This window comes from Manacus candei, unplaced genomic scaffold, assembly GCF_025592945.1.
Source record: "Manacus candei isolate 608988 ecotype Guabito, Panama unplaced genomic scaffold, ASM2559294v1 h1tg000060l, whole genome shotgun sequence".
Lineage (NCBI taxonomy): Eukaryota > Metazoa > Chordata > Aves > Passeriformes > Pipridae > Manacus > Manacus candei.
Window position 1 is genome coordinate 1,759,831 of NW_026138108.1, and position 24,292 is coordinate 1,784,122.

Sequence of the window (24,292 nt, forward strand, 5' to 3'; positions counted from 1 at the left end):
CCAGTCTGAAACAGAGGACAGGTACATTATTACAGGCTCACTATACTGCTACTTGGATGAAAAACACATTTCTTACCTGGAACGCCTCTGGGACTCTGGTGTAAAGGCAATATGTTTTTCTTCCCAAATGTCTTCTTCATCAGAGCCACCATCATCAAACTGCTGTATCCGTTCCTTACAGCATGCCTCAAACAAGGCTATATTGCCCTAAATATAGCAAGAGTATAAAATACATATTTATGATTGATCATTTTACTTACATTAGTAAACATCTTGAAAATATATGACTATTCCGAAGACAATCTTAAACATTTCTCTAAAAGCAGTAGAAAACCAGAATGTCTTAATAATTTAAAGCTTCTCAAAAAAATATTCAGGGCTGCTTGTTTTACTTGGCTACTAACAAGCTGAGTGAACCAAAGAACAGCTAGGAGTTTCCATCATGTTTAAGAACAGGATAGATCAATGACACCAAAGACCTTTCCAGATAACCTGACCACCAAGTATTCCAGCTTTATTTTCTGTAGGTGATGTCATTTCAGCTCAACCAACAAATAATATCTAGGTTTAGAGTCTATTCTTACTTTCCTGTCATTACAATCTCACTGGAAGATTGAAATAGTTTCTAGTCATAAAACACAAGTGTGCAATATGCACAAATTAGATCAAAGCCTGGTCTCAAACTCAGCCATACAAATTAGAAGCAATTCTGCTTAATACTGATCACAAAGAACAATAACAGTGCCTTCCAATTAGAAAATCTCATGATACAGGAATAAGGTAGGGTAATTATTTTCCAACAATTACACATAAAAGGAGTAAATATAACCACCACCAAAACTTTGAGGTCCCACATAAGTTTAAGTCAGTAATTTTTCTGACAGTACTGGAAACACATACTTACACTTTCATTTGTATTGAGGGTAAAGTTGATGTCCGAGACCCGATCAAAAGAAACACTACAAGAAAAAAGCAGATGTATTCAATAAAACAAGATTTTCTATTATGACATGAAAACATTTCTCTTTGGTTTCTTATTTTCCAATAATCTAAAGACCAAAGACAGTAGTTTCCAACACAAAACAGTCAAATTTCACATGAAGGAGGCCTTGCATTCATGAGATTTTCCTGACTGTAAAATATTTTAAACAAAAGCACAAAACAATGCTACCTCTACACTACAGTTAACCATAGAGATGCAACAAGTCTAAACAAGCATAACTGAAATTACATACACAAATCTCAAATACAGTACTGTTATGCACTGGAAAAAGCCTAGACCTAAAAAATGCCTAACCTGACTATGGTCTACCATGATACAGCTCAAAGTCCTGCAAATATCTGCATTAGCAGTTCTTACATATTCTAACTGATTTCACCGCTCTATCTAAGGACCTTCTCAATTGGAAGGTACAAAATAAAAAATGTAATACCAAATTCTGTTTCCTAACAAAAAGGTATTTTTCAACCAATCACTGAAATATTTTTCCAAACATAAGACTACATCTTCACTTATTAAGCTATCAGTCACTTTCACTAAAGTAATTAAAAAAACGTCTGACTAAAAATTATGTTAGGTAACCTAAATCTCTAGGGGACGCAAAAAGAAATAGAGGAGGAAAAGATACAAAACATCACCAGACTTGCAGAAGAGCCAATACATTCTTTGCCTAGCCACATACAGCAGTGTATTCAGCAGAGCATGTTACTACTCTTCCTCTAATCTTCAATGCATTACATAGTAAGGAGAAAAGTAAGTGGTCTAAAGGAACCTAAGTTTCAAGTGTGATTGAATTACTATGCAAGCTACCATCTGAATTATTGTGCAACAGTATGCAGGTAACTTAAAGTGTAATTGATTCTTGCACAAAAGGCATAACTTTAAAATAACTTTGTCTACAGCTTAATTCAAGTCATGAGTATGTAACAGTGTATCTATCACAAATCTCAAGAGACCTCCTTACACAAGCGGTCATCTTTCTACCAACACAAGAGACTTCCAAGGGTATGAACTGAAAGGAATTCCAACTCCTATCCTTGCCAAAAATCCACTTGCTTCTAAAAAAGTTAAGGAGTACACTGAGTTACTTCCTCTACCATTGTATCTTAATCTATAATCTCAGCATATTATGTGGTGTAAAAAAGCAGCAATGCTTCTTAGATGGCACATATAACCTTTAGTTAGCCACCACTTACTCAACATGTCTTACAGAAGAGCATTATTATAAAAATACCCTTCTAAAAACCATCTTGAAGTAATGCTTTTTACTCCTATCTGCATGTTCTTGCATCCCAAGCCATGAGGTATTACAACAATCACAACTGACTCTACTATCAGCAAGAACATCCATTGTTCACTTTTCCCTTTCTGGTATCAGTTTGCTTAGAACTGAAGAAAGATACCAGTTTTTTGGGGGGGTGCTTTTTGTTGTGTGCTGGTTTTTGCTTCGCTTGTTTGGGGTTTTTTTAACCTAAGACTGTTCTCACTTCCTCATCTTTTACCATATTTGTAGAAATAAGTCTTAACTGCCTTGACCTTATAAACAAAGGTAGATTTACAATGTCCTTCCTTACTGTCCCCTAAAGTATTCAGAGATTTGTTGTTCCTGTATTTTTTTCCAGGAAAACTTAAAAGTAGAGATATTCATCTGGTCCAGTACATAGATTCAGCAAGGGAAAAAAAAACCACTTTGAGACACAAACAAAGTGAAAATGCCCCAAAGCAATGCCAGGTCAATGCAGAGCCACAGCTTTCAAAAGCAGAGTTATAATTTAGTTTTTTATTCCCAAGCACTGTGTTCTCAATGTTGACACAACTAGGACATCAAAAAGGAAGATAAGTTGTTACTTTCTTCTGTAAACTGTTCAGAGATGTTTCCATCAATGCACACGGATGGTACAAAAAGACAGGACTGACTGGTAACTGTCTCACATCAGTAAATGCTTCTGTTTACCATCAGCAAAACCACAGCCAAAAACACAGTAAGAAAGAAAATTCACAAGACTATAGCCAAAGCCAGTATAATGTTATACTCACTTGCCGATGTCATCTTGATCAGCAAACTTCTCATCGTTGAAGCCAAACTGGTCAATAAAATTGGACGTCATTTGTTGCATCTGATAATCAGAAAAGGCCTGGCAACCCCAGGACCAACGACAGTGATATAATGATTCTAATAATATTCTAAAATCTATTTGCCCATTTTGCTCCAAAGAAATAAAAGTCTATCTAAACTAAACATAAAAGGACAGGAGAAGGACTTGTCTTAACCTTTAAATTTTGAATGGCAACATCAACTACAACTCTTATTACATTTACTGACTTGAAAGCCAGTCTGATAGCAGCTTTCAATAAAAAAGTTAAATCTGTAGTTTAATCATATTAATCAGCACCTTTCCAAATGCACCCCGAAGAAACAGTGAAACAACACAGCATACTCTATAAAAGAAAAAGCTGTCTTTGTTCAAAATAACATGAAGTTATAAGTAGCAAGAACCCAAAAAGTAGATCATATATAGATACTAAAGCACAGTTCCTTATTTATCATGTAGTTCACTAGCAGTATTAGTCTCAGGCACACATACCAGCAGCACCTATTAAATATCTAGAAGATCTAAACCACTGAATATTTTCCATCTCAATGCAGCGGCACTGACACAACTGTACACTTTTTTTTTTAAATAAAGATGCCAGTGTCAACTGCCAAGAGATGGAAATATACACATTAAGGTACATGAGGTCATCTTCTCCTATCCATAACAACAGTTTTTGTCTCTTATTTCCCAGGACTATAAATTACAAATTATCACACATTCTCTAGGACTTTTCATAATGTTATTTCCATGTGTAAAGTCAGTCAATGCTAAGATATTCTAGGGAATAAAGCTGTCATGTCATCGCTCTTGGTTTTTTGCCCCAGTAGCTGAAGGGACACAGTATGGTGGCAAAGTTGAATACAGTGAATATAAAAATAAAACAAAAGAACAGTCAAAAACCCCCAAGTTTAGATAAAGGCATTATGAAAACTGAAGGAAAAAGAAAATATATATAAAAGGAGGAGGTATACAGCAAGACAAACTTGAAAGAAGCAGCACTGGACCATCTGCATTTCTCCAGTTTAACTACCTGGAACTGCTGGGATTGCCTAGGCACAGCAGGTCACTAAGGGGATGCATGAAAAGCACAGAGATATTAGAAGATCTTACTTTCTCACTAAAGCTGCTACAGATAGCACCCAACTTATCAAGTTTTTATTCAGGTGCACCTTACATGTACAAAAGCACTTAATTAGATAAAAATGCATCAGATTTTAAAGCTTGAGCCACCACCCACAATTCAAACTTAGACAAGCAATTACTTATTATAAAAACTATAGAAGATGCATACAGTACTAAAGCCAGTCCTAGACTAGGTAGTTACTACACAGCTGTCAGTGTGAGCTGAAAGATTTATTAGTAACCCAGCCAAGGAACGCGTTCCACCTAAGGGATCTATTGGCAATCTTGTGCCACATGGCTCCCACTCTTTCACCATCAGTGAAAGAATTCAAAGAGATGCATATTATGAGTTCGATAAGACACAGTTGTGTGCACGCACACGTCATTTATCTTAAACTTTCTAGATTTATATTTGCTGGCAAGATAAATACAAGTTCCTTTGCTTTTTTAAAAACATCTTAATTTACTTGTACAGAAAGAGCAACTTAAACTGTTAAAAGAATTCAACTCACCTGCTGCAAGGAAGAATCCTGTGAGAAGCCAGTTTCTTTAAAGTCGATTTCATCATCGCTGGAGGAGTGGATGTGGCAGGTAGTGACCTACACAAAGAAAGGGGGTCACTTGGACAGCATATGACAGACACTCAGCTACACTCACACCATCTGGCTGAATCTTCAGTTTCGTATCAAAACAAGAAACTGAACTATTGATTTTTACCAACTGTAATACCACATAAAACAGACCCTGAAATATCTCCATGGCATTATCGCATACATGAAGCCAAAGATTCTGACTACTTCAAAATGATTATTTAACATAAAAAAGCCAGTCTTACAGCTGACAGTTATCTAAAACTAAATGAGACAAAGCCTGAACCTTGTCTTCGGAGTTGATGCCACAGTAGCCACTGTTTTAAACAACAGTAATGAAAGAAAATATGTCATATCATCAAAAAAAAATATAACTAGTGGGAATAGTTTGTTCGGTGACACTGCTAGGTAAGCAACATGTTCTTAGAAGTACTCATTTTCAATCAGAACAGCACTCCAAAAGTAGTTTTAGGCTGGGACAGCAATTAACTGAAGTAACAGTGGCAGCAGCTGACCTTTAAGACACACTCTATGAGGGATAACTAGTAAAAAGCAAATCTACAGAAGACAAAGTTTATACTGCACTATAATAAACTGCATTATTTTTCACACTCCTAGAATTTCATGCTACAGATTCTCAAGTGATGTCAGGTGGCTCACGGATTCTTCTTATTTTTTTTAAATACAAGTCTATTCCAAAAAGATAATACAAGTCTATTCAAAGGGAGTACTGAAACACATATAAAGCTTCATACGAAACAAGTCTGTATACTTCAAGGCACTTATATGGCATTCCATACCACGACATGAGCTGCCCTAGATACTGCCACCCTCATGTGGAACATTTTGAGAGGACAAAAGTTAATACACCTATCCCTTCTACAAGCGCAACTTGTTGTGGAAAAAAGACACTCAAATCCAAGTAAGAAGCTGTTTATTTAGTATTAGTTACCACTAATGAACATTTTCATCTCCAGTAAAAATCTTGCCCTTACTGCTGTAAAAGAAACAAGCTCAGGACTCTTGGCTAGACAGTACTTTCTCCTCAAAAATCTCCCTTTGGCAATCAAGGGGACATAAGAGCTTAGATCATAGAATCATAGAATGCTAAGGGTTGGAATGGACCTTAAAGATCATTTGGTCCCAACTCCCCTGACAGGTTATTTATTGAAGAATAAATATGAAAAGAAACTAACATTACTCCACTCTAATAACTAAATGGTAGAATGATGCCAGGGAAAGGAGTGGGAATGTTCACTTGCAAAGTGCAGCACGTAACTCTTACAGCTCCTCACTGTTCAGCCCAGTCACTCTGTAACACTAACACAGCACCAGTACTTCCCACAAATAATTCATTCTTATGCGTGACTTTTTTTGCTTCGTTTCCTGGTAACACTGAGAAGGATTTCCTTAAGTGAAAGGAACTACATGGCAATTCTTAAGGCAAACATGAACAGTTTGTCCTGGAGACTGTTACTTTTAGGCTTGGGTAGGTATATTTTCCTCACCTAGTCTTTAGGTATACCTCAGAAACTTTCAGTACCATGAGTAATACTGGAAGGATGCCACAGAGACACATGAAAAGTTACACAAAGTCTCTAGTACAAACCTAGCATTACAAGCTGTATATCATTCCTTACTGTACCAGCATCATTAATGCACCTTGTCTAAATTGAAAATCAACATTTACTCTATATTTGTTTAATCTTCAGCTAGGTAAGTGTAAGTAGGAAAGCCCAGGGAAATACTGCTACCTTCTATCAGAAGGACAACTAGCACTGAAAAAACAAAAGTAAACTTCCTGTAAATTCTGCAAAGTGTTTTGGAGAAACTCTGAGACAGTTCTGCACACTCACTTCTAAGTCTGCAATTACTGTTGTTACAGAAAATGTAACAAGAACTTGTCTGAAAGACAGTAAAACCTAAAGAGGGAGAAAGGGAGTAAAACTGATAAAGTGTTGATAGATTTACAATATAACAACTGAAAAAGAATAGTTTCATGACTGCAGAAGCAGTTCATTATACATGGAACCCCAGAAGACATCCCTTGTTCCATTATAGTAAAATAGCTCTTGCTAATCACCAAGTAACTGAAGCACTGAGTACTCACAAGATCAGTTATTTCCAGAGCATTCACACAGCCAACTCAGTGACATATTTTTTAGTTAACCTTACACTATAAGGGTATGTCAGAGCATTGTAAATTCAGTAAGTTGACTGAAGATCAAGTTTAACAGTAAATCAAAGTTCTATCATTCAGGTCAGGAATCAGTGTCTGATATATTTTGCTCAACGTCTTGCTTAGCACAGAAAAACTCCGAACCAAGTAAATAAGTCTACTCATCTACCCAACAATAAGTATAAGGCTAATTCATAGAAAATTAAGAAATGTGTGCTTAAGATCTTGCTCTGGGGACATTGAAAAATCTGCACTTTACATCAAGTGTATGATTTTTCAGGTATAAACATTAGTTCTGCTAAGTTGGTGTTTGAACCTGAAAAGGATATTTTCATCAACTTGCAGAAGAGTTTGAACACTCAGACATAACAAATTGTCCAGGTTTATTTCTCTGTGGACAAACCCATAGAGACCAAATCACAGATCGAAAGTATGGGGGACAGTAGGGAACAGTATGACTGGGAAGAAACACTGTGGAACTGTGCTTTCAGGATACACTAAAACAATAACCATACTTAAACTTCACTCGGCCAAACAATAAGCTGAGTTTTATATGAGATGTGTCTTTTTATATCTCCTACACATTGTACTGTCCATTACTGATTATCTTTGAACTAAATGCTAATCCTATGTTCATGGGAGTCAATCACACAAGCAGAAACAAAGCCTGACTTCCAAGACCAAGTTTTCCAGATGGCATTTCAGACAAAAGAAATTGTTTTAATGCTTTGTATTTCTATTATACTGAAAATTGTGGAGTTTGGAGATAAGTTTTCAATTAAGTTTTACTGTTGTTACACCAAGTACATCTAAGCAAATGATTACATATCTAAAGAGCTCATTAGTGTTATTTATTGTAAGTCAGCCTAAAATTCTTCTTCTTCACATAATCCTTCTCTTGGTCTTGACCAAGTAGTTTCCAACCAGAGGAAAAATAACAATAATCTACAAGCACTGTGCACTTCTTCGCATTCACAGGATCAAGAAAAATTGCTTTATGTACATCATTTGGTCCTGTCCACAAGTGGCACAGTTTCAGATGAATTTTCTATTGTTTCTACTGAGACCTGTTAGCATTATGCTCCAGTTACTATATTGAAATAGCAAATATAACAAACTATTAGTTTTATAGCCCAATTAATTTAGGACCAGCACAAGTTAATTAATGAAGGCACATGGAATGCACTGCATTCCTGGAGAAGTCAGGTATATTAAAATTCAAGAATTGATCTGTTGACATTGGAAACAGCCTCTGCTTATTAAAGTCTCCAAGTGACTACTCTTAAACTGTATGTTTAACATGACTACACAAAACCTCTTCATACTTCTACTTAAGTTTAGCACTTTTCTAAAAGTGCAATCACTACAGCTGCATGCAGAAGGAACGTGGCAGGTGCACAGGAGTATGCAAAGCTATGTGACTTAAGCAAAGTCAGTAACACATGCAGTGGAACACAGGTAGTATTTTCCCATTAAACTTACATAAGGCCATTTACATCCTGTAGATAAAGCAATTAACACTAGCTCCTACACTTTTAGTTTGTATTCTTTAAGCAGACAGGAGTTTTCAAGGACACTAACTTGAAGCTGTAAAGAAGTCCTCATTCTTGGAGATTGTCAGGGATTAGCTATTACAAAGTAAACTTCTGCATTATTCCCATACAAAATATTAATGATATGGCTTAGTTGAAAAGTATACTAAAGAATTATCAGTTCCATAGCTCAGCAACTAGATAGATTTCTCATAAGTACATAGGATTTTGGAATACTGACCATGCTGTTGACAAAAAGAAACCGAAGCCCAAGTAAAAGTAGCAGCAATTTTCCTACTTTATCCATCACTACTTACCAGGTCCACTGTATTCCTCTTGTTAGTTTCTCCTAAAGAGTTTGTGCAGAATGTCTCCCATCGCTCTCTGACATCTTCTGGAAGCTCTAGCACAGGAAACAAAAAAACCCAAACCAATTTGATACTATCAACAATGAAGCAACACTTAATTTTCAAAAGTTTTCTTCCGCTCTACCGAAAATACTAGTAAGAACAGATACATCCTCCTAAATCCATAAAGATTACTCCACCTAGCAAACAACTCCAAATCAAGCAGGTCAGCATCTCTTTGCATCTATTTCAGGGAGCTTTGATACCATTTGAAAAAAAAGCAAACAAACTTAAGCATATGCTTCAGGACAGCTGGTTTTAAATTGAATGTTTCAGAAGTAATCAATCTTTTCTTATTTTATCCAATAGTTACCTTTTAATTTAAGTTTGATTAATTTCCTCAGCACTTGATAATGAAAGCTATGAAAATAAATGTAAGACCATTAATCAATACCTTTAATGAGCTGCTGGACTAGTGTACTGTTTGGCCCCTTATCTGTACTATGCACAATGCAGTTTGCTATCCTTGTCAGGTGACCCATGTAGCCATGCCGTCTTCCTCCTTCAGCCCTGCAAGAGACAAAAGGAATTCAACTGCCCACACTCAGAGCAACTGTGCTGCTATATTCTGTTATAAAACACTCTACCAGAGTCAAGATGCCACATATGACTAATAGCACAGGTGTTCTTAAGCTAAAGAGTTGCATTTTAAAACCAAAGGTTCACAAAATACTCAAGAATTTAAGGTATCAACTGGTGTCACTACCCTGAGCCAGTTTAAGATACTTAACAAGCACGTAAAGTACCAAGAAGGAAATGCAAATACTTCAATATTTGTGTGTGTATGTACAGCATTATCAAAATAATGACAAAATTAGCAACAGATCCACAGTTTTTAGGAAATTTCTGCTGCTGAGAGTATTTTGCAAAACCACAGTACACCAAACATTCCCTCAGAGCTTTGAGTCCATGATCAAAAAGGAAAAGAATTCTTATGTGTGCTTTAGTATTTCAGAGCTTCTTAACATTACATTGAGCATATCAATTTAAGTTAGGACCATTGCTATCCTGAAATTTAGGAACAACATTTACATGTTTACCAAAGATAAAATTACAAAGCTATTTGAATATTTATTTATGACAGAACTGCTTTGCAGAAACAGGAATTACCAGATGTTAGAACAGTGCTCTGAATACCTTTTATCAGTTGGAACCATTCTACATCTGACCAAATAGCGATAATGAGAGGTCCAACTTGAACTGATTTTCTAGCATTTAGCTGCAAGGCAACCAGACTTCTGCTGCATCAGTTTAAGGTTTTGTGTTTTAAACAAAAACCAAGACAGAACCACTCAACTGGCTAGACAAACCTCCCATGAACTTGACTGAAACCTTTATAAGGTGACGGCAGTTCAGGAGTAGCTTATGTTATGCAAACACAAATCACATGATTTGATTTCCCACCATCACCTAACACATGAGATAACTGAAACTATGTCAGTGCAAAATATCATGAATCAAACTATTACACTGTTTACAGGAACACCTTGAGAGAGATTCTTGTCTTTTTCCCTTGACTACTTAGGTAACAAATACATTCAAAACAAGCAGCACATGATGATGGCAAAGGTTATAATTTCTAATAAAGGATATGCCACAAAGACTGTTTGTATTTGACAAACTGGACTGATTTGTCATTGCCTAGCCAAAAAGTCTGGAATACAACTGTATCTTCTGTTACTACATGCTTACTTGTAGTAACAGAATCAAACAACTTTTTACTACATCAGATTTTTACCAGTAGAAAGAGTCTAATTGCTGATGAAGTTGGCAGTTCTCTATAACCTCAGGAGAATCGATATAACATAGAAGACATTAGGGAGAGCATGTCTCCTACAGTTACTTAAAGTCACATTGCTTTTTTTTCTACCCTCCTCTTCAGCATCCTTATTTCCAGGTCAGTTACATTAGCCATATATTTACTATCTGATTCATATAAGATAGGAACAGGAATGTTTTGGGAAGTGGAACTGTCCCAAATAACACACCAGTAAACCTGCAGCACTATCCTAGTTAGCTAATTCAGTATGTTCACAAGTCAGAACTAACATCTACTGTTCAGTATCTCCTGAGCCGAACTTATGAGCCTTCAGAGAACTGTTTTACCACCTCAGGTGATGACTTGAGATTTTTTCACCTGCTATAAAAAGTGTTTCAGACAACGTTAGCTACTTGAAACTTATATCCTTTTCAATGTATACTTTTAGAAGGTATTTCATTGTTGAGGACTTGGTTTTTACTGCTTAGGCATCTGAATGCTGCCCAGTATGTCATATCATAAATAATTCTCAATTGCTTACTTGGGAAAAGTATTTCCTGTCCTCTCAAAACTTAACAATATGTTTCTGCACTTGAACATGGGTAAACTTTAAAGATCATAGCAATACCTTATACATGACAAGAATGACAACTATTGCATTCTCAGATGGTCAGACAGAAAAGTATTAGAATGCTACAAAAAGTATGAGAGAAAGCTTTAATTCAAATACAAACATGTAAGTCATTTCAGAACTGGCCAGATCACTTCTGAATTGGTTATACCTTCATTTCACAATTCAAGTCTTATGTAGACAATTGCAGGGAATGAGAAAACTAATTACTCACTGTTTCTTCTCATTCATCTCCCACGCTTCAAGTATTCTTTCTATTAATTGGCACTTAAGGAAGAGCTGTCAAAAAAGCAAAATATGCTTAGTAGCAGTAAAATGGAACACTGTTATGCATTTATAGTTGATACTAAAGTCCAAAAGACAACTAAATTTATACTTCCATTAGAAGATTTAAAGTTCAGAAGCAACAGTCAGACCGCAGACAGAAACCTAAAAGCTAAACCCATAGTATTTCTACTCCTCTCTGTAAGTGCTGAGTTGTAGCAGCACAAAGCTATTGAAATAACTACTTTAATTCTTAAAAATAGGAGGAATTTCAAGGAAAATAAATAGTTGCAGCTCTGCACATGTGCTCACTTTGGGGCAGCAAAAAATCTACTCTATGGCAGTTTCAGGTTTGACACCCTGAACTGATATTTTAAGTAAAAACAGAAAGATATTCTTGTTTGCTCTATACATAAAATAAAACTGGGGTATATTTATGTAAAACTAGCTGCTACAATAGCCTGGAAACAGGAAAATTCAAGAGATTCACAAAAAACACAACTTACATGTTTCAGTAAGAGATTGTCCCCAGTGGAATCCTGATCTGTAATTGTGCCATTGTCCGTGCTTTCAAGAGGACTTGCAAGAATCAATGCAATACAGATTTCTACTTGAGTGTGCAGAAAGTTATTCCATGTATACTTAAAAAACATGTCCTGAAAAACAAATTCACCAAGGTTTATACAAATCAAGATCTTTTCATTAAACATAGCCGATTGTCTCACCCCACCAAATCATATGAAATAACTACACTGGAAAAAATTCTTTAAGTCCTACACTAAGTATTATTACACAAGAAAAAAATGTTACCTACAAAAATATTAATTCTTGTGCTTGCCATTATCTAAAACCAAGGGATACTATACCAGATCAGAACAAGAACTCAGCTGTAATGGGATTTATTGCAGGTGTCACCAGTAATGCACTTTCAGACTACAAAGACTGGGACAAATGATGCACCACACTTACACTGCTGCTGCTAGCTAGAGACCAAAAAATCCCAGAGTCAGAAGGGTTATTTATGACCTTAGGAGTCCTTGACAGATTTCTCTTTCTTGAGTTCACTTAACCTTCCTAGCACCTACAGTACCTTTTTATAAATGTGCTCCTCACTTGCATGAGATTCTTTACAAGATACTATCTACCTATTTTGAACCCATCACCTACTAATTTTATTCTTATATTACAGAAAGCTACCTCAGATAATCTAGATGCAGTTTAAGATCAACAAGGCACAAGACAAACACTGAGGTTGAGACACAATAAGCAGCGTTCATTTAGTCATGTTCCTGCTTCTCCCCATTTTTTCTTTTAAACATAGGAAAGATTTTTTCCAAGCTTTATGCTTAGTTATTTTAGACTACTTACTAAAAAACTCAAATGATTTCTGTCACTGGTAAAGGGAAGTGAGTTATGGAAATATGTGCAGTGATTGGAACAGCATTAAACAATTTTAGTCTCATTCAAAGTACAGCTAAAGGTCTTCAATCTTCCTTCAGTCCTTCTAAATTAATGACATCCATAACTTTTCCTAACAGGCAGGTCTGCCCAGTAAAACATGGGCTGTTTCAGCTAACAGCATGAAGCACCGAGGTTTATGCGGCTACAATTACTTTTCTCATTACGTAAAATCTGCAACAGAAAAGTGTGTTCGAACCTCACCAAATTCAGTTTACAAAATAATCTAATTATAAAAACATACAAGTATTCATAGCATGTATGTTCCCTTAGACAATGGATCCAGTAAAAACTTCGGCTACAATGAAATTAGCTATTTGTACGTAAGTTAGCACCTGCCTGCAAACCCAACTGTGACAAAAATCTGAGATGAAAACATTTCACTCAGACTGTATTAATCAGTGGCAGGAAAAAGGGATTTTGGACTAAAACGATTTGGGGTAGAGACAGTATTTACACCTTAAGTTTGCAACTGCCTACTTAAAGTTTACATGCTGTTCAGAAACTAGTTTAAGTTCTACATGATTTGCTAGTTATTTTTTAATCAATACAAACACTTGTACTTCTTGGGTGAACCTAAACACAAAGAATAGACCTGCTATAGTGGAAGCATAGGTAGGAAGTACTCAAAGTACATCAGCAAAGAGCAGCGAGTTAACTGAGTTCATTGTGCTTTGAGGTTTGAAGGTGCACAAGCTTCCTTTATAGGACAGTGCTGAGATACCATTTGGTGGGCCATAAATTAAGTGAGGAAAAGGGGTTTAGAGGGAACAACTTAGGTAAAGAATGAAAACAGCAGTGAAGCCTTGAACGTGGCTGAAAACTTGAGAACATACAAGTGAAAATAAGCTTATGAAGAAAACCACTTCATGTACTTATAAAGGTGTAACAAACAAGAACCATTTAAGGGATCATAGAAAAACACTGACTTCAGACAGATTAATTTAACAGTAAAATCCAATCTTAAAAGTTCTTAAACCAAGCAATAGTAATCACAATACAAACGTGCTGAAAAGTTAGGTTGGAAGATTTTCTGCAGTGACAGAAAAGTCAGACAAGATCCTAATAGCAATCTATAAAAATAAAGAAGACAGCATTAAGTTCTTACCAGTATTACTCCTATGCTGTTAAGTTCTATAAGCTCCTGATTCACACTGGTTGTATTCGTCTGTAAAAGGCTAGATATTAATCTAATCACATTTAAACGCGTGTTTCCCACAGGTGGATCCAGTACACCCCAGGTTGTCTTCATGACACTTTTCTGGAAAAGAAACAAGGTACATACATAAAACCCATTAAAATATTTTAAAAAAATCAGCTCATCATTACTACAAACAACTGATGAAGTAGTGCTTAAAAATAAATAGAAGTAGTCCTTGAACAACTGTCTTACCTTCACACTGCAAAAAACTATTTTTAATTCCAAACACTATCGTTTATTTTAATTCCAAAGACAGGAAGCACTAAAACCAGCCACATGAAAACAATGACTTTGTAAAACTTATTGTTAACTACACACAGGATCTCAAAGGAGATGAAGTCTACTCAACCCCGAATTAGGAGCTGGTTCCTAAGAAATGATTCCCACTAGTTGATCCTGCTATAGTCTACATTGCTACAATATACACAAAACAGCTAGGTGGACAGTCTATAGATTTATCATAATGCCTCAGCAACCCTAACTTCATATACTTGAAAATAATTTTATTAAGTAACCAGCATCTCTGGTGTCTTACCCTAATTTTAGCTGGTTAACAAACCAGAAGTGTGGTCACAGTGCCAGCCAGTAAGAAGAATCAGTAGCAAATGTGAAATGAACAGGGGAATTCATAACGAAAATGTCTCCCTATCCTAAGACATAAACACATTTTGACAAGGATACCAGTACTGCCTACTGTAACCCTGGATGTCATATCGTTGCCTCACTAGCATCAGAAAATGCCACCCTTGCATCAGAAAATGATGACTGACATCCTCTTAGCTCATTTAGTCCATTTCTTAAACCAGGCAAATATCTAAGGATGCTCATTTAACTAGTGTTCAAAATGAGCAACTTCACCAGCTGACTTATTCAAATGCTAAGTCCAACAATCAGAAATTGTTCAAGTATCTTATGTGACCCTGCTTTTACATAATATAGACCCGTACGTTGCCATGTTGTTGCACTAAGTATAAGACAGTTTCTTCGCATTTTATTACCTCTTTTGCATCCATAAACTGTTTTCATCTTTAACACTACCTTGACTCCCTATCAGGTATTTTCATACACTTCTGGTCTTTATGTGCACTTCGGTCCACAGGTCCCTCTTTGTTAAAAACTGGGGCACCCAGTTCAGGGTGCCATGCTCCAGTTGAAATTCTGCCAGTGAAAATGTGAGGGAAAAATACCAATGGATCATAGGTATACCCCTATTTACACACTTTTTCTCTTTTTCAAGATCAAGACATAAATAAAGTTGCTTAAATCAGTTAAAAAGCCCAAGGAATTTAACATGCCTATAACGCACAGATGTGTCATGGAGCTGGTCTACTTGGGTCCTGGGAAAGACTAGAGAATTGTGCAGGCCTAATGTGGGCCACAGCAAAATTCTAAGCAACTGAAGCATCCATAGTCTGTGTTTCCTCTCGAGACAGGATTTCCAAACAGAAAACTGGACCCAACTTGAGAATATACATATATATATATATGTGTGTGTGTGTGTGTGTGTGTGTATAGCAAATCTCTTTTGATTGCTTTCAGAAAGAATTAATTCTTCAAGACTACTCTGCTAATTAAACAACGTTTATGCTGGAAAAGCAGATCAATTAGCATAATACATTACTGCTCATTATTCTTATTTGTCTGAGCCAAGGCTCACAATAGGCTAGGAAGTAGTCTGAGCACCTGCCTGAAAGCTGTCAGACTAAGCTTTGTTTTTTATTATAATCTGCCTAAAACACAAGCACATAGTGACAGTCTTGCTTTAATTAATTTGGTAACAAAGTTTCACTTACTTTTGGAGGCTCAAGTAGGAGCTCATGGAAGGATGAAAGTCGTGCTTTTATGGCTTCTAAAACACTTTTGTTGACAGAGTATGTGGAATTGCTCATGCCTGGAGGACAGATGTCTATATGGCCCTCAAACCTAAAACACACACAAGTAGGATCTGATAATTAATATCAAAACAAGTTGTAAAACATCTTTGAGGTATGCAAAAGTATGTAAGAGGATGTGAAAAGAATGAAGAGGTAAACAATGCCAAAACATAGGGTTACACATATAAATTAAGTGCGAGGTAATGGCTGAACAAGATTTTCCCAAACACTAGCTCTAGTATTTTTAAGTTTATTGGTTTGAAATCTCAAAAATAGTTTTGAGATTAAAAATTACAGTTCTATTTGCTCTTCTGAGGCAGATGAATAGCTTCATTTGTCTATCCCAAGCATAAGTTGCATGTACCAGAGAGATCTGTTCAGCAGTTTCTCCAAATGAAGTTGTAACAACATGACAAATAACTTTTTAAGAAGTCAATACTCACTCACTGCACTATACAGAATTACCCTATTCCTTGTATCCCAAAATAAACTGATGAAATGTAGTAAGTCTGATCTGTCAAGTGGCACTTAAATTAACTTTCAGAAAAAACTGCAGGAAGACTAGTCATTTAGTTAAAGCATTGCAAAGCCAACCACAATCACTTGGCTTGTGTTTTTACTCCTGCAGCTACAACAGACACAGAAATGGTTTGGTCACAAGTACATGGAAGACACTTGCTACTGCAGGCATAATTCAAGTGAAAAAGTAACACTTACGTCTGTCGTCTTGTCTCAAGTAAGGTCAATAGTATTTGGATTGCACTGACTATTGCAGATTCATTTTTTTCTTTATGAAAAATATTAGACAGGAGCTGCTCTATGATTTCTTGTCTGAAAAGAAAAGCATTGGCATCAGGTAACACTACTTTCAGGATACAGCTGTTAGCAGAAGTAGCTACCATTTGCCCACATAAAATTAATATGGGGATAATACCAAGAAAACCAGTAGCCATTTCAGGCTAGCAGGTACCACTAGGACAATCACTCCCATCCTCAGTGTCTCAATCATATTTTTCGATTCCTTCTACTGATCTAGCTTTTTGATCTAACCAAAAAAGAAAAGAAAAAAAAAAAAGGGAATTTTTCAGTCAGATCAAAAACCTGGTTCAGCTTGCCATAACAGCCACATAAACCTAAACCTATAACAGCAAAAGGAAGAAGGGAGTACAGGAGAATCTTCTCTGGTAGAAACATACACTTAGATTAACTCAGCACAAGTAACAGAACAAAGTCAAAATCTTCCATGTTTAGTCTGCACAGTATCAAGCTGACCTCCACATGAGAGATCCCGATAAATTGCGCAGCACAGAAAATATTTTAATAAGACAACTCCTTCCCCACACCACCACAAGAAAGTATTCCAGGTGGGGCTCTGCTTCCTTGCCCAGTTATTTCAAATTACACAAACAGATGATGGGTAGACAAGAAAATTTACCTGAAAAGCAGCACTTGCCATTTCTGAAGGTTTTCAAGTTCAAAAGTTAAAAACTATTTTTTTTACAAAGTGAGAATAAAATCAGAAATTCAAACCAACTTACTTCTCTAAACTTGCCAGCAGTGGATCTGGTTCTGAGCTGTTCTGTACTTGTAACATCTGGTCTCTGCTTAGACGAATAATTTCACAGAGTGACTGTGATGCATTTGAATGCCTCTGAAACAGAAAAACATCACTTTTCACTAGAAGAGTAACAAGGTGCTGGACTGCAATTCTTCAATTAAAAAAGGTGAAAGTTTCAACATTGACAAGAGTCCCTCCTACCCAAAAAACATTCAAGCAGTAGCTTTATGCCATAACTAAACCTTAACAACACAAAAATAACCTTGAGACATGAGCCAAGAATCTACTTCCAGTATGAAGGTGGCAAAACATTAGAGCTGAATCTTCAAACACCAAGTATGCATAAGGCTTTGATACGGATCTCAAAAAGGGGGCAGGGAGGCAAATAAAACCACACACCCTCCCTCAAATGATGGCACAGATACTGAAACCAGCTTATTGAAAAAAGCAAGCAGAAAACAGTAAAACAAAAAGTTCTAACACTATGTTGTACAGCTGAACAGACAGACTCAGAGGAGTGTCAGACTAATACTTACATCTTCATCTTGAGATGGGTGTACAATTTCCACAAGCCGCTGGATAATTCTCTCCTCATTAAGCCACTGTAAAAGTGTTTGTGGATGTTAGAATTTTTTCCAAGTGAATGAATTTACAAAATTGAAAGTAGCCTTTTGACAGCTGCCCCAAGTCATACTGTCAATACTTCTAAACACAGACTAACAATACTTCAGAAAAAAAGGGAAAAAGTAAAATTAGTGTTTCTGAGCCACAGTAAAGAAGAAAGCCTTAGGTATAATTTTAGAATAAACTTTGATGTAAAAAATGTGTTCAGTAAGGCCCAAAACAATCTTAAAATTGCATCTGTCGGTTGTTAAGTTAGATATTAAAGACTGAGGAAGAGACCAGACACTTGGGTTCTAAGTTGTCCACAGCAGCACAGGGGTTTCACTTTTCCACAGGGAAAAGTACTGTCAGCTCAAAGCACACAAAAAAACCCCACAACCAAACAAAACCCCACACATCTAATTTCAGCACATTTAAGAAATAAACTTAGAAACACCAGCAGAAGATAAGCCATTTTACAGTTCACAGGTCAGACAAAAATTCTGAGAATTTTACTTACATTTAGCACTTCTTGCCGGGGCTGTGGAGGTTCTATGCAAGTCAGTAGCCTGAGCAACAAATCCATGATAGCAGAGGTCCCTATGTGCTTAATAATGAGGTCTACAAAATCATGCTTCCTCTTTAAAAAATCCACAATCTGGAAATTAAAAAGTAAGCTTATATTTGCTTCTCTGTATTTTATATGATAAATTACACCAACCACTTTTAACTTCTCTCTCCTACCAAACAGGCAAAAAAGATGAGAACTTCTGCCACTTAAAGCTTGCAGTACAAGGCAAGATAAAATAAGACATGCGTAGAGAGTAGCAAAACTGGCACAGGGCAGATCCATACTACATGTAGTATGTCCTGGGCCTCCTCTCAAGCCCAACTTGCTGATCACAACCTACTTATAATTCAATGCAGAGTCAGTTTTTCTTTTTGATATGAATTACTCTCATCCCAGCTTAGTGAGCAAAGCTCAACACAGCAAAGCCTTAATATAATACAAAGACTATCTCAGGTTTGAAAGGCAAGCCACTGCAGCTGTTTGCAGTATTGGGCCACATGAATAGAGTAAAGCAGCATTTCTGAGCAAGGACTCCAAACATTTCTCACTTTGTTCTATAATAATTCTTCACATCAAGTCAGACTTACTCTCACTGATTCAAGTCATTTACCGTCACCTCTAACAGCAATTAATACAAATATCATCATACCATCACTGAGCTAAGTTAAGCCAAAAGGTAAGCACTCACACACTGATTGTATAAATAGCTCAGGCAAATCTGAATCAAATACATCTTACTCATCCAAGTGTACTGTGATGGTTTCACTCTAGGCCTTCCTGGAGACCAGCTTATAACCAGGAAGGAACTAGGAAGGTGATCACGGAAGTATTCCATGCTATTCCTTTACGTAACTTGAGGTATGAATAAAGCCAGCAGGAGGGACCTCGCTCTCTTCCTTTCCGGCGAGGTTCGAGAACGGTGGGTCCTGTCTCGGTCTGGCTTATCTGGAGCTGAGGCCTGCAGTGACTGCTGTGTCTGCCACACGTGAGGGGAGAGGGCTGGGCCGTGTCCAGCCTTCCTGCTTCTCTCAAGGGAAGTGGTGAGATTTTGGCTAGTTCTTCAGTTTGCTGGTTACTGGGTTTTTAGATTGTGTGGACTTGTTTGGTTTTTGTCCTATTTTGTCCTTTTCCCTTCTCCCTCCCCCTCTTCCCTTTTAGGGAGTTATTTAGGATTTCTGGAGTTATAGTATATAATATTCTCATTGTATATACCTGTCTTATATGTAAAATATATATATTTTTTGCTATAGCTTTGGCTGCTTAAGTGGTGTTTTTTTTCTTCCCTCTCTGGGAAGCATGTCTGTGTTGTCAAGTTTCAGGGACTTGGCGGGAAGCCAGCTCAAAACTTGCACATATACTTTTTAATCCTGTGCACAATAAGAAAGCGTCTTCAGCTAGTCTGGAAGCTGAATGCTCTCTTTTGCCTCTGCTGCTATCCCTCAAACATGCACTGTTAAAGCAGAATAGCACTTGTTAAATTGGGGAGTTCATAAACAATTACCTGTTCTGGTTTTCTGCTTATAAGAATACTTAACACCTTGCTGAAGAAACTGGCCAGTAGAGGGTTTAGAGGAGATTCATTTAAGAGGAAGCTGTACAGTTTCAGGAGTAAGGATTCTTCTTCTCCCAGCCGATCATTGATCTGTGAGACATCTGATGTAAGCAGCTCACATGATATGTTTGGGTATCTGGGGAAAAGACGAAAATTATCCATCACTCACAATTCAGAACTGTCATACTGACAGCTCTGACTTCATAATCTAGTAAGGTTTCTGACCAAGTTTTCAAGCAGGGTGGGTCTGCAGCAGGGTCGCAAACTAATACAAGGTAACAAAACTGCACATTCAGCCTACAAGCTCTGTTTTCCTTCAAGAACAGATAACTTTGCTCTTCAGTATCAACAGAACACCACTAAGCAAGCGGGGAAAGAAAAGAGCAAGCTTTTATTTTAAGATCTATTATAAACCCAGCTGTTTAAGTACTGATCTCTGATTTCAGAAGCCACTTTTTTTCAAAGAGAAAAAAGTTATTTATCAAGGAGTTAAAGAATACTGATAGTACTGAACCAACAGTGGGGAAGGAGAAGTGTTTCCCCCTTTCTAATATAACAGGGATTATATTAAAAAGGTCAAAAGGCATATCTTTGGGATTTTCTAATATACATGGCGATTATGTTGGAAGTCAGTAAACTGGTCAAAATCTGACAAAGTCTGCAAAACTAGTTAGCACTGCTTCATGACAGTCAGAAGTACAGTTCAGAACATTGAGTAATTAAACTACAAAGCCATCAACACCAGTAATTTCCTGTATTTGACAGTACTATCACTCATGCTAAGGGTCCTTTTGACAACATAGGCAGCTCAAGGTTTCTAAGTGAAAGACGCTTAAATTTCAAACTCTACTAGAAACACTTACAGGAGGTTTGGTTTACCAGAAATGGTGAAGTTCTTCAACTAAAAGTCTATCTTATTTCACATATTTTTTACACACCATTTTAAGAAAAAAAGCAGCTTTCTGCATGGACAACATTAAATTAGGCCAGAGCAGTAGAAGTACTTTCACACAAATTGCCAGACTGACTTTTGAGTTTGAACCTTCTCAGCAAGCCAGCTGAAGTCATGGCCATACTCAGGAAAATATGAGCAATTAGACCTTAAGTAGACTCTTCCAAGGAGTACTACAGGTCTTCCAATAATCATCTTCAAAATGTCTTACCAATCAATAAAACAAAGCTAATCACAGAACTATACTACCCAAAATGGGATTTTCATTCAACTGTTTTATTAATCACAACTATAAGATTCTTCATGTGAGTCCTGGTTGGACTTTTTTTTGCATCTCCTTTGGACAGCAATTGGTTTGGAAGCATTTGTGGACAACAAGCTTCCTTTTGAAAAATATGCAAATATTAGAATTATTTATTTAAAAGTTCCACGAAGTCTCTTGAATACAAACTTAATCTAAAAGACAGCAGCATTGTACTACACACCAGCACACAGGGATTTGAAACATGCTATCAATTAACTAAGTTAAGTTAGTCCTCTTTCCACCCTCCACATCTCTCCCATCCCAAAAGTTTTCCTACTTATATCGAATTTTTTCATCCATGTCTTGAGGTGGTTCTTCAATAATAAATGAAACTAAGTCTTCCAAACATTCTGACTTCAGCAGAAACTCTATAAGTTTGCGATTCTGAGCCTTGCACTCTTGCAGAACATCCTCTTCATCCATCAATTCCTTCAGTGTTACATCTTCTCTCTCTAGAAGTGTATCTATGTGCGATGACGAATGGAGATCAAATTTCCAAAACATGCTGGTCTGTATAAGAAGAACAGCAGTACATTAACAATAGCCATTATTCTAACATCCAAAGATAAAGTTAGGTATGGTTTTACTTACACAAAAGGAACATGCTAATTCGTATTAAAGAAAAAATTATAACTTTGGTTTGCAATTTATAGAATTTGCTTTTCCCAATCTTTGTTTTTATCTATGATCTCAGATTCAGAACAACTTGCTCAGCAATTAATAGAGCTGGGAGAAGATAAAGTGGACAGTGCATAACTGCTCTACAGTACCACCCTCACCATTGAAGAAAACACCTACAAGGGAGTAAGTTAAACTTTTAGGCAGCACATATCAAAGTGCAGGAGCTAATTTCAGCACTTACTCTCATTGTCCCTGTCTCCACAAACTTGACACAGGAGGAACAAAGGACAATAAAATGTTACACAAACATGTCAAAGGACAGTGGCCCCAACCACTGAAACATTTTAAGAAGCTGTTGCCAGAGATGCATAAGGATGTGCAATTTCACCTTTTCCTATAAAATGCTTTGGCATCTCTGTGTTAATTCTGTTTCTCTAAGACACCTTGCAAACAGTTACTACTGAGACAACTGTGCTATCAGAAGAGATTATATCAGTCTACAATATATTCAATAAATTCCTGCTTTCACCTCTCATTAAGCTCAATATAAGCATCTGTTTCATTCCCCTCACGCCCCAAAAGAGGGCTTTTACATGACACTTGACCTCTGACACAGGATTAACTGGTCTTTGGTGAATACAGATTTTAAGTGGATTGAAAAGAGATACTAGAAAACAGTAAGAAAAAAAACTTTCCTGTCCTTACAATTGGAAGCAGCAATTAGCAAGACTTCCAGTATTCAGGTTTAATATTGAAAAGCTTGGTATATTCACTATGGAGAAGTTTTAATTGCTTTTAGGGTTTTCATTGTTGCTTTAACCACTACATACTGATCACATATTACCACCTTATTTCAGAAGTTGTAACACACATAACGGTCCCTAGATTACATAGCTTTATGTTTAAAGATACAGGAGTCAAATAAAATCAACCAGGAAATGTATAGAGATATTCAACTGCAGTATCAGTACTTTTAATTATCTGAGATCTCATGCAAGTATTAAGCGGTTTAGAAGCAGAAAAAAAGTTTGTACTAAAAGTGTTAGTAAACTTACAAGAAGGGTTTAATACACCTGATCTCACAAATTAGCTTAAATCAAATTATACACTTGTTACGAAAAACATCAGCTTGTGGGTATTCAGGCTATACACAAACAAGTAAGCAAGTGAAAGTACTGCATTATTAAAGTCACAGGATATTTTTCCTTGGGATTTTTAAACCTCTAGAAAGTAGATCAAATCCCTCCCCTTGCCCCAATTAGTGAAAGTACCATCTTTGTAAGTAACCACTACCAACACTAATTTCAGATGTAAATACCTCTGTAGTGATTAACGCTCATTTCAGTAGTATTCAATGGATTTCTCAGTTACTTATTTAAGAGAAATTCAACAATTGAAAATAGCAACAACAAAAAAAGAGGCATACTACTGCAAACATGTTACTGCGTTATTTCACAAACTGTCTCCCAGGAAAGCTCTTTTAGGGGGTGCTCCCTCAACATGTCAGGTGCCGGCCAGAGATTATTCCATCACTTCTCAACAGGAGCCCAGGTCCCTTGAAATAAGGAAAAATAAACAACATAAACTGTGCCAAAGGGAAATCCAGGAACCCTGAAGAGAATTTTCTTAGGCACTATCACTGGCACTGTGATCAGCCTATCACAGTGTTGAATGGAAGTTTTAAAACAAAAACACATTATTGCTATTTTTCTCAGAGCCTACTGTTCTACGCTCCCCCCCAAAATCTACAAATTCTGAAATTCTGAATTATCATCATCCTTTTTCAAATTTCATTCCCATTAACAGAGCTAGAATTAGGCTTTCTGTCCACAAATCAAAAGCATGCTCCTCCTAGAATTTCACTACTTATAATTTACAAAAAACTCCACAGGTCAAAGGGGTTGTGTTACTCCCAATGTTACTTCACTGTCAACATGAGCAGAAAAAGACAAAAGACTACCAGATATGAGATATGCTCAAGATCAGATACTACAACAAGCAAAGCAGTCCAGAATAAT

General features: G+C 36.6%; 1 protein-coding gene across 9 annotated transcripts in view; it reads right to left on the reverse strand.

The window, feature by feature from the left end:
• The window catches only part of PPP6R3 (protein phosphatase 6 regulatory subunit 3), a 57,183-nt gene that overhangs the window by 13,486 nt on the left and 19,405 nt on the right, over positions 1–24,292 (reverse strand). For 4 of the 9 annotated variants that reach the window (XM_051804155.1, XM_051804154.1, XM_051804156.1 and 1 more), the window contains 17 exons: positions 23,701–23,829; positions 21,931–22,163; positions 20,347–20,533; positions 18,795–18,932; positions 18,208–18,273; positions 17,652–17,764; positions 16,831–16,944; positions 16,033–16,162; positions 14,147–14,299; positions 12,087–12,236; positions 11,531–11,595; positions 9,321–9,436; positions 8,837–8,922; positions 4,731–4,817; positions 3,038–3,135; positions 905–959; positions 77–207 (listed from right to left, as the gene is read on the reverse strand). In XM_051804155.1, coding sequence (XP_051660115.1) covers positions 77–207; positions 905–959; positions 3,038–3,135; positions 4,731–4,817; positions 8,837–8,922; positions 9,321–9,436; positions 11,531–11,595; positions 12,087–12,236; positions 14,147–14,299; positions 16,033–16,162; positions 16,831–16,944; positions 17,652–17,764; positions 18,208–18,273; positions 18,795–18,932; positions 20,347–20,533; positions 21,931–22,163; positions 23,701–23,712 — 1,934 coding nt within the window. In that variant the 5' untranslated portion in view covers positions 23,713–23,829. Of the gene's footprint in view, positions 1–76; positions 208–904; positions 960–3,037; positions 3,136–4,730; positions 4,818–8,836; positions 8,923–9,320; positions 9,437–11,530; positions 11,596–12,086; positions 12,237–14,146; positions 14,300–16,032; positions 16,163–16,830; positions 16,945–17,651; positions 17,765–18,207; positions 18,274–18,794; positions 18,933–20,346; positions 20,534–21,930; positions 22,164–23,700; positions 23,830–24,292 lie in introns of those variants that run through there. The other 5 variants (XM_051804159.1, XM_051804158.1, XM_051804157.1 and 2 more) reach the window with 2 other exon arrangements.